Source organism: Loxodonta africana, chromosome 1 (assembly GCF_030014295.1).
Source record: "Loxodonta africana isolate mLoxAfr1 chromosome 1, mLoxAfr1.hap2, whole genome shotgun sequence".
Taxonomy (NCBI): Eukaryota; Metazoa; Chordata; class Mammalia; order Proboscidea; family Elephantidae; genus Loxodonta; species Loxodonta africana.
The window spans coordinates 83,715,049-83,725,598 of NC_087342.1; the positions used below are offsets into that span (position 1 = coordinate 83,715,049).

General features: G+C 36.0%; 1 protein-coding gene across 1 annotated transcript; it reads left to right on the forward strand.

The window, feature by feature from the left end:
- Positions 1–427: 427 nt before the first annotated feature.
- On the forward strand, positions 428–2,040 carry LOC100655054 (olfactory receptor 2W1-like). Its single transcript, XM_003423747.3, has one exon. It carries the CDS (start codon positions 1,081–1,083, stop codon positions 2,038–2,040), a length of 960 nt encoding a protein of 319 aa, XP_003423795.1. The 5' UTR covers positions 428–1,080.
- Positions 2,041–10,550: the final 8,510 nt, after the last annotated feature.

Below are 10,550 nucleotides of genomic sequence, written 5' to 3' on the forward strand. Positions count from 1 at the left end.
AGAGTTCCTTCTACATGATATAATATACAAAGTAAAAGAGATTGTACATTCAGGGGATTCCTCTTCAAATAAGAAATATTTAAGTAGTAGCCTAAAGAATGAGTATAAGTTACCCAGAGAAGAAGGGGAAGGGTTGCATAACACTTTAGATGGGAATTATTCTGATCTGTGCAAAAACTGAGAAAAAGCTAGTAGTGAATATGGGTAAAGTGATCTGTGAGACAAGAATGAGGCCAAGCAGGAACCAAATCATGAAGATTCATCTCGACCATCTTAAAGAATTTGAATATTTCTTAAGTGTAATGGAAAGCCCTTGGCAGCTTTGATGCACACAGATGACATGATTTTATTGAATCTTGTAACAATATAAAAGGATAAGCCTGGATGTAAAGTAGAAGATTATTATCAGAATCTAGAAGAGAGATGGCAGTAGTGTGCATTAGCTGGTCAAAATTTTAAAAAGTTAGAAGATAGTTAATATATATTTTTGCATTCAAATTTATGAGTTTGGTGATCAGTTACGTACTGAGGATGAAGGAGATGAAGGTGCTAAGGAAAAATGCCAGACCTTTTATATAACAAACTGGGAGATCAACGGTGCTATTCACTAACGTATGGAAAAAAAGGAACGTTGTTATTCATTCTGACATTAGCCCGTAGATAGATTTATAGGTAAACTTTCTGACTGAGTAAGTAGCTTAAGTGAGAATCATAGGGTCACACAACTTAGGACCATATCTTTTCAATACTCTGACATTTACTTTTAAGTGAACGCTCCAAGGTCACTTACACAAAAAATGTAGTTATGAGCTCATCATTGTAAAAGAACCTGCAACAAATACAAGATTATTGGGATGAAATACTTTCTACCCATTTATTTTTTCAGTTATTAACATAAATTCCCTCCCTTTGTTTATTGTTGTATTTCATTAAATCACCTTGCCTGTGTTGACAAATTATTTTTTCTTCTCTTCCCTTCTCCTACTCCTCTTTCTTTTTCATCTTCTCCTCTTCCTCTTCCTCTCCTTCTACCTCCTCCTTCTTTTTCTTCTCAATTTAGGATCTAGACATTGAAGGACTATGGGCCAAAACAATGATAGTTCTCTAAATGGTTTTGTTCTGCTTGGCTTCTCTGATCATCCCAAACTGGAGATGTTGCTGTCAGGAGTTGTCACCATCTTCTATTTAATTATATTGGCGGGTAACATAGCAATCATTCTTGCATCTCTTCTGGATTCCCACCTGCACACACCAATGTATTTTTTCCTCAGGAATTTATCTTTCCTAGACCTGTGTTTCACCACCTTCATACCCCAGATCCTTGTTAACTTGTGGCGGCCTAATAAGACCATCACCTTTGTGGGCTGTGTCATTCAACTCTATGTTTATATGTGGTTGGGCTCCATTGAGTGCCTTCTCTTGGCTGTTATGTCCTATGATCACTTTATAGCTATTTGTAAACCCTTGCATTATTTGGTAATCATGAATCCACACCTATGCCTCAAGATGATTATCATGGTATGGGGTATTAGCTTGGGCTGTTCTCTAGCATTATGTTCACTTACCTTGAATTTACCTAGATGTGGAAACAACACTTTAAATCATTTCTTGTGTGAATTGCCAGCTATGATCAAGATCGCATGTGTAGACACAACGGCAGCTGAAATGTCTGTTTTTGCTTTAGGCATTATCTTTGTCCTTACACCCCTGTTCCTTATTCTTATATCCTATGGTTACATTGCTCGAGCTGTGCTAAGAATGAAGTCAAAAGCAGGCCAGCAAAAAGCAATTAATACTTGTGGATCTCATCTCACTGTGGTGTCCATCTTTTATGGAACTATCATCTACATGTACCTGCAGCCAGGTAACAGTACCTCCAAAGACCAGGGCAAGTTCCTCACTCTCTTTTACACCATCATCACTCCAAGTCTCAACCCCCTCATCTATACCTTGAGGAATAAGGACATGAAGGATGCACTGAAGAAACTCATAAGTGTTGCCTATGAATCTACAAAAATGAAGAGGAAATGGAAATCATAGAAAAATGTTAATGTAAATAAAGCTATGAAATATGTCTTCAAATTGGCTTAATTTTTACTGAGACAAGCAAGCCCTAGATTGTAGAGATCAGTTAACATAATAATTCTGGTGTGCAAATCTTTTGTGGTTACAAAAAATATTATAACCATTAGACTTAGTTCTTTTATACCTCTAATTATTGGAATGTCTTCAGGCAAAATGAGTCAGTAGGATTTTTTACTTTTCCTTGAAATATAGTACAAAGGGGAAGTAAGTATAAACTTGAATACAGCAAATTTATTCTCAAGTCTTGTGGAAACTTTTATGGTAATCAAGTCTTGTATTTTCACTGCTAATGCTTAAATCTGCAATAATATAGACGTTACCGAATGGTTTCATACTTATTATGATTTGTCATTAAATTATAATATACTAATATTGCTTTTGTATATTAAATGTTTTGTGAGGCCATGCAAATATTTATGTGTATTTGGTGCAGAATGAGGCAAATTGTAAGACAGTGATTGTCATAAGCAACACCTTAATAAATTTACTATTTCTTCAGTGGAACTCGATTTAAATATCTTGAGGCAAGATTCTTTAATTTTAATAGGATTATTTCTCTAATATTATACATCAGAGAGGGAGGGCACAAATTAAAGTGATTTGATAGTGACAACAGAATCTTATTCATTTCTCCTTCTTTTGTGAAACATTTATTCTGTGACTGCCTGAAATTGAATGAAAAGGGAATGTGAACAGTTCGAGATCAGTAAGCTTTCACAGTGATCTAGGAAATCATGGAATTTATGTAAACTTTGATAAACATGGTAATATTTGTATGTAGTGAAATTTCATACACTGAGTAGATCCTTTTCATTCCAATTATCATGATAAAATATCTAACTTTTTATAGGAAAATGTGATGATTTTGGTATTAAATTTTGATTTTTCTATGATATGATATCTTTCTTTAAAAAGATCCTATTTTTAATCATTCTAATAAATCTAGATAGATTTAGAAGGTTACATTGCTGGAATCTAAAGAAATACAGTATTTTCTCCTCTACCACTTCATAATTTTTGAAATGTGAAAAAGAGTAGTCACTGGATATATCACTGGATAATTACTTACCTCACCAATCAGAACAACACTGTAATGATGCACATACAATATATTTAATATGATGTAGGATATTCTCAATGTCCTTAATTCCATATAACACCTCTTTTAGGGCTGTTTTCAGGAAGAGTTCACCAGCTCACCAAAAAAGAGTTCTCAGAGGTAATGTAAGTTCTGCATTCCTGATGTACATAATCTAGCCATCCCACCCAATACTTTTGAATTTGGAAAGTTTGTTCTTACTGTTAGTACAATTTTTTTTTAATTAACTTTTATTAAGCTTCAAGTGAACATTTACAAATCCAATCAGTCTGTCACATGTAAGTTTACATACATCTTACTCCCTTCTCCCACTTGCTCTCCCCCTATTGAGTCAGCCCTTTCAGTCTCTCCTTTTGTGACAATTTTGCCAGCTTCCTTCTCTCTCTATCCTCCCATCCCCCCTCCAGACAAGAGTTGCCAACACACTCTCAAGTGTCCACCTGACTGTTAGTACAATTTATAACTAATAATGTTATATGATATATTAGGTCATTTAATAACTTTAACAATCCACGTACATCAAAAATATAATAGTAATGGATTGTTAGGAAAGCATTCCATTTTATACCTGTGATTATTGCTATTTCTGTGTATGCTTAGTTTTATTTTCTCTTTGATTTGAGTCTTTTATGCATTTGGGTGCAAATAAAACAAATATTTCACATACTTAATCAGTATTTCTCTGAAATAAATGTATAGACCTACACCACTATATTAAATTACAATAAATCATCTGAATATATTGACCTTCCATAAACTAAACTGCACTGTCGGGTGCTATGAAGAGTATCAAGAAGGCTGGCCTGATCCTACACTTGTGGAATAACATGTATCTTGAAAAGGTAAGCAATAATGTAGGCACTGGGTTTTTAAAAATGTAATAGGTAATAATAATAATGAAAATTAAATATGACATTCTCTTTCATTAGAGGTTACTTTTCTGAACAAAGTCTCATATCACATTCATGGGAATTTACCACAGACTGTAGCTCATTTAATGTAAACAGTCTACCAGCACAGAGTCAATATTTGTGAAAGTGCATAATAAAGTGATTAAAGGGGAAGGAAAGTGTGAAACAACAAAACAGTAGATAGGGCTCAGACAACCAGAATTTGAACCCAAAGTTTGCCTTAGGAAAAAATCGCTTGGTAATCCTAAGCCTTCATTTTCTTAAAGTGGATATCAATATTGTCTTATACAACATATAGTTAGTTTGAGACTCAAAAAAGATTAGCCATTTAATGAGAGTAGTATTTCAACAGAAAATGTATTTATTGACTGCATTTGAGTACATATAATGTGATAATATGTAACAAAACATGGTATGGAAATGCCAGTAGAGAGGGCTCACTAAACTCATAAGAAAATGACATATGATGACCTCCTGTCAGCTCTTTTACTGATTTACTAAGGTTTGTTTCACTGTCATCATCTCTCTTTTTTAATCAACAGGATGTCTTAGTTATCTAGTGGTGCTATAACAGAAATGCCACAAATTGATGTCTTTAACAAACAGAAATGCATTCTCTCAGTCTTGGAAGCTAGAAGTCCAAATTCAGGGTGTTGGCTTTAGGAGAAGCCTTTCTCCGTTGGGTCTGGGGGCAGGTACTTGTCATCAATCTTTCCCTAATCTAGGATCTTCTCAGTGCAGGGACCCCAAGTCCAAAGGGCATTCTTGGTGGTAGGAGGTCCCCCTGTCTCTGTGTTGGCTTCTCTCTTATCTCAAAAGAGAGTGCCTCAAGATACAACCTAAACTTGTAGATTGAGTCCTGCCTTATTACCATAACTGCCTCTAATCCTGTCTCATTAACATCATAGAGGGAGGGTTTACAAGACATGGGAAAATCACATGAGATGACAAAAAGGTGGACAATTATACAATACTGGTAATCATGACCTAGCCAAGTTGATACACATTTTTGGGGGACACAATTCAACCCATAACATGGGCTAAAACCACACAGAATAAATAGTAAAAGTTACCTCTTATATATGGAGGGGATTTGGGGAAGCTTACTAAAATAGGGCAGTGCTGGAGTACAGGCTCATACCTGAATCCAAGAGAGATCCTGACGTCAGCATATAATGAATCTGAGTAAATTAACTTTGTGCTATTTGCTCTCTGTGTTAAAAATAAAAATGGAGTACTATAGGAAACCCTCGTTGTACAGTGTTTAAGTGCTGCAGCTGCAAACCAAAAGGTCAGCTGTTCGAGTCCACTCCTTGGAAACTCTATGGGGAGTTCTACTCTCTGCTATGGAGTTGCTATGATTCAGAATCAACTGGACTGCAGCAGGTTTGGTGTAGGTTATACATGTAAGCAAAGTCACAGACTTTTTATATGTTTTTTTAAAAAAAAATTGCAGAATGTAATTAGAAGGCATGAACAAACTACACATAAGCTAAATGCTAAATTACCACTAATTATATGTGCAAAGTTTTTTCAGGAAAGTGAGGGATCACTTTGATTTGGAGAAAAGGAAAACATATTCGTAAAAGTAGATGGAATTTTAATCAGAGAATACGGATTCTCTAAGATTTGAATTTGGCAGACAAGATCCAGGTAAAAAGAAGAGAGTGGCATAGCTAGAGAGGTTAAAAAAAAAAAAAAAAGCATGAATACAAAGAGTATAGGTAAATAGCCTCAGGAAATAAAAGTGAGTTGATAAATGCGGATCAAATTAAACAATCCTTCAATGAGTATGTATGGAATGTCTACTATGTGGAAAAATGTGGAAAGCACTGGGAAAAAACACCTCATGTGTTTGAATCTTATATGGTCAACATTTAGGCACTACTGTTTTGTTTTAGGAAAGCCTGGTGGCATAGTGGTTAAGTGCTACGGCTGCTAACCAAAGGGTCGGCAGTTCGAATCTGCCGTGTGCTCCTTGGAAACTCTTTGGGGCAATTCTACTCTGTCCTGTTGGGTTGCTATCGACTTGACGGCACTGGGTTTGGTTTTGGTTTTGCTTTAGTAAAGAAAAATCACCAAGAGAGCAATATATTACTTAATCTTCCTTCCATGATGGTGAAAGTTTACAGAGCAAATTAGTTTCTCATTAAACAATTAACAGAAATTATTTATTGACATTGGTTGCTGTCATGGATTGAATTATGTCCCTCAAAAAATGTGTGTATCAATTTGGGTAGTATTGTGTGGTTGTCCTCCATTTTGTGATTTTAATTTTATGTTAAAGAGGGTTAGGGTGGGATTTTTAACACCCTTAGTAAGGTCACATCTCTGATCCAATGTAAAAGGAGTGTCCCTGAGGTGTGGCCTGCATCACCTTTTATCTTACAAGAGATAAAAGGAGAAAGAAACAAGCAGAGAGTTGGGGATCTCCTACCACCAAGAAAGCACTGCTGGGAGCAGAGTGCATCCTTTCGACCTACTGTCCCTGCATGGAGAAGCTCCTAGTCTGGGGGAAGATTGATGAAAAGGCTGATTAAAGAAAGCAGGCCTTCCCCTGGAGCTGATGCCCTGAATTTGTACTTTTAGCCTACTTTATTGTGAAGAAATAAATTTCTTTGTTAAAGCCACCCACTTACGGTATTTCTGTTATAGCAGCACTAAATGACTGAGACAGTTGCCAATCCCTCGATGTGTCAACACTCTCCCCTTCTCTGCTCAAGATTCCCTGTTTCCTTTTGTCCAGTTTACCTGTCCCTTCTTGTCTTTGCTTTTGGACTGATGTGCCCATTTAGTCTTGCATACACGATTGAGCCACGAAGCACATTCCTCATATGTGTTATTGTTGGTCCTATAGATCTGTCTAACCTTGGCTGAAGGGTGAACCTCAGAAGTGACTTCATTATTGAGTTAAAAGTGCATGGGGGTCCACACGCTTGGGATTTCTCTGGTGTCTGTCAGACCAGTAAGTCTGGTCTTTTTTTGTGTGTGTGTGAATTTGAATTTTGTTCTGCATTTTTCTCTCACTCCATTTGGGACCCTTTGTTGTGATCCCTGTCAGAGCAGTTGGTGGTGGTAACAAGGCACCACCTAGCTGTTCTGGACTCTACCCGATGGAGGCTGTGGTAGTTGTGGTCCATTAGTCCAATGGACTAATATTTCCCTTGTTTCTCTGGCTTTCTTCATTTTCCTTTGCTCCAGCCAGGATGAGACCAGTAGATGTATCTTAGATGGCCATTCACAGCCTTTTAAGACCCCAAACACTTCTCAACACAGCAGGATGTAGAACATTTTCTTTATAAGCTATGTTATGCCAGTTGAGCTGGATGTCTCTCAAGACCAAGGTTCTCAGCCTTCGGTCCAATAACTCAGTCCATCAGGGAGTATGGGAGTATCTGTGGCCCTTTATTTCTTTTTCTTGCCTTATTGCTCTAGCTAGGAGAACCAGCACTGTGCGGAATAAGAGTGGTGATAAAGGGTATCCTTGTCTGGTTTCTACTCTCAAGGAGAAGACTTTCAGTCTCCCTCTGTTTAGAATGATGTTGGTTTTTGGTTTTGAATTCATTGGATTTTGTCCAATGTCTTTTCTGCTTCGATCAAGAAGATCATGTGGTTCCTTTGCTTAATTTATGCGGTGGATTACGTTGATTTTGTAATATTGAACCACCCCTGCATACCTGGTATGAATCCCACTTGGTCATGATGAATTATTTTTTTAATATGCTGTTGAATTCTACTGGCCAGAATTTTGGGTTTTGTGTTTAGGTAGGTAGTGTGTTTCTACAAATTTGTCCATTTTCCTCAAATTTGTTGGAGTACAATTTTTCATAGTTTTCTCTTATGATCCTTTTTTATTTCATTTAGGTCTGCTGTGATTTTGCCCATCTCATTTCTTATTTGGGTTATTTGCTGCCTCTCCTGTTTTTCTTTAGTCTCTTTGGTTGGTGATTTTTCTATTTTGTTGATCTTTTCAAAGAATCAACTTTTGGTCTTGCTGATTCTTTCCATTGCTTTTCTATTCTCTGTATCATTTCTTTCTGCTCTAATCTTTATTATTTCCTTTCTTCTAGTGCCTGAGGGCTTCTTTTGATGCCCTCATTCTATTTGTTCAAGTAGTAAGGTTAATGTTTTGATTTTGGCCTTTTTTTTTTTTTCTTTTTAATGTGAGCATTTATTGCTATAAGTTGACCTATAAGTGTTGCTTTTACTGTGCCCCAAAAGCTTTCTTAAAATGTGTTTTCGTTCTCATCTGATTCTATGAACTTTTTTTTTCCATCTTTGATTTCTTCTATTACCCAGTAGTTTTTAAGCAAGGTGTTCAGTTTCCATGTATTTGACTTATTTTCCTTGCTGTTTCTTTTATTGATTTCTACTTTTATGGCATTATGATCAGAGATGTTTAGCGTTATTTTGATATTTTGGATTTTGTTAAGGTTTGCTTTGTGGCCGCAAATGTGGTCTATTCCAGAGAATGTTTTATGTGCTTTGGAAAAGAATGCATACCTTGCTGCTTTGAGGTGGAGTGTTCTGTGTATGTCTTTGAGGTTGAGTTGTTTGATTGTGACATTTAGGTCTTCTGTATCTTTATTGCTTTTCTTTCTAGATGTTCTGTCCTTCACCGAAAGTGGTGTTGAAGTATCCTGCTATTATTGAGGAAAAGCCTATTTCTCTTTTCAATGTTGTTAGAGTTTGTTGTATGTATTTTGGAGCCCTGTCATTGAGTGCATATGTATTTATTATGGTTGTGTCCTCCTGGTGTATTGACCCTTTAATCATTACATAGTGTCCTTCCTTATCCTTTGCGGTCGATTTTATTTTAAAGTCTATTTTGTTGGAGATTAATATTGCTACTCCCGCTCTTCTTTGGTCATTGTTCCCTTGATACATATTTTTCCATTCTATGAGTTTTAGGATATTTATGTCTTTGCATCTAAGGTGTTTCCCTTGTAGACAGCATATAGATGGATTGTGTGTTTCGGTTTTTTTTTCTTTTTTTTTTTTTTTTGGTCTCTTTCCTAGTGCATTTAGTCTATTTACATGAAGTGCAATTATTGATAGGCTTGAATTTGCTGCTGTCATTCAGATTATTATTATTTGGTGTTATTGGTTTCTTTTTTCCACTTCATTTTCTGTGCTGAGTTCTTTTTTTAAATATATTTTGTTTTCATCACTTTCATTATTGTTGATTTTGTTTGCTGAGTCTTTATGTTTTTCTTCCTTTTTATTTTGATGGGTAGGTTTGTTAGCTTCCTTTGTGGTTACCTAGAAATTTACCTTTATTTTTCTAAGTTTAAACCAGTCTTTTATTTCTTGATATTGCTTTGACTTTCTCTCCATATGGAAGTTCTACAGCTATACTGTTTATTCCCTCTATGTTTTGAAGTTGTCATTGTTTACATTTTGATGTCTCTGGTTCCCTATTTTCAGTCTTTTATCTTAGTTTTGTTTCTGTGAATTTCCTGTCTGATTTGGTATCTGGTTGATCTCTCCTGTGTCCTGGTCTTGGGTTGTTGTCTGATGTTCTTGGTTCTGTAACAGGTGGACTCTCTTTAATATTTCTTGTACTTTTTACCTGTTTTCTTTTATTTTGTTAATTCCCTTAATGTCTGTTTATCTGGAAATGACCTAACTTTGCTACTGTATTTGAGAGACAATTTTTGGCTGGCAATTTTTTTCCTTCAAGGCTTTATGTATGTCATCCCATTGCCTTCTTGGCTGCATGGTTTCTGCTGAGTAATCAGACCTTAGTTTTATTGGTTCTCCTTTGTAGGTGACTTTTCCTTTATCCCTAGACTCTCTCAGGATTCTTTGTCTTTAGTTTTGGCAAATTTGGTTATGATATGTCTTGGTGATTTTGTTTTGGGGGGTATACTCTATGGGGCTTGTTGAACTTCTTGGATAGATATCTTCTCATCTTTCATGATATTAGGGAAGTTTTCTGCCAGCAAATCTTCAACAATTCTTTCTGTGTTTTCCATTATACTCCACCATTCTGGTACTCCAGTCACTCAGGTTTTTCCTCTTGATAGTATCCCACATAATTTTTACAGTTTCTTCATTTTTTTCATTCTTCTCTCTCTCTCTCTTTTTTGGTTTTTCCTTGAACAAATTGGTGCCTTGGGATTTTTCTTCTATCTCACTAATTTTGACTTCCATTGTCTCAATACAGCTCCTGTGGCATTATATCAAGTTGTCTAATTTTGAAATTTTATTGTTAATCTTTTGGATTTTAGTTGCTGTTTCTGTATGATTTCTAGCAGCCTGTTTATTCTGTCATTTTGTTCTTGTATTGTTTTCCTGAATTCTTTTATTGCATTGTCTGTGTGCTCCTTGGTTTGGTCTGTGTTTTGCCTGGTCTCCTTCTTGGTCTCTTGGAGAGCTCTGTATATTAGACTTTTGAATTCCTTTTTAGGTAGTCTCATTGCCTTATCTTCTTCTGGAGGGTTTTCTCGTTC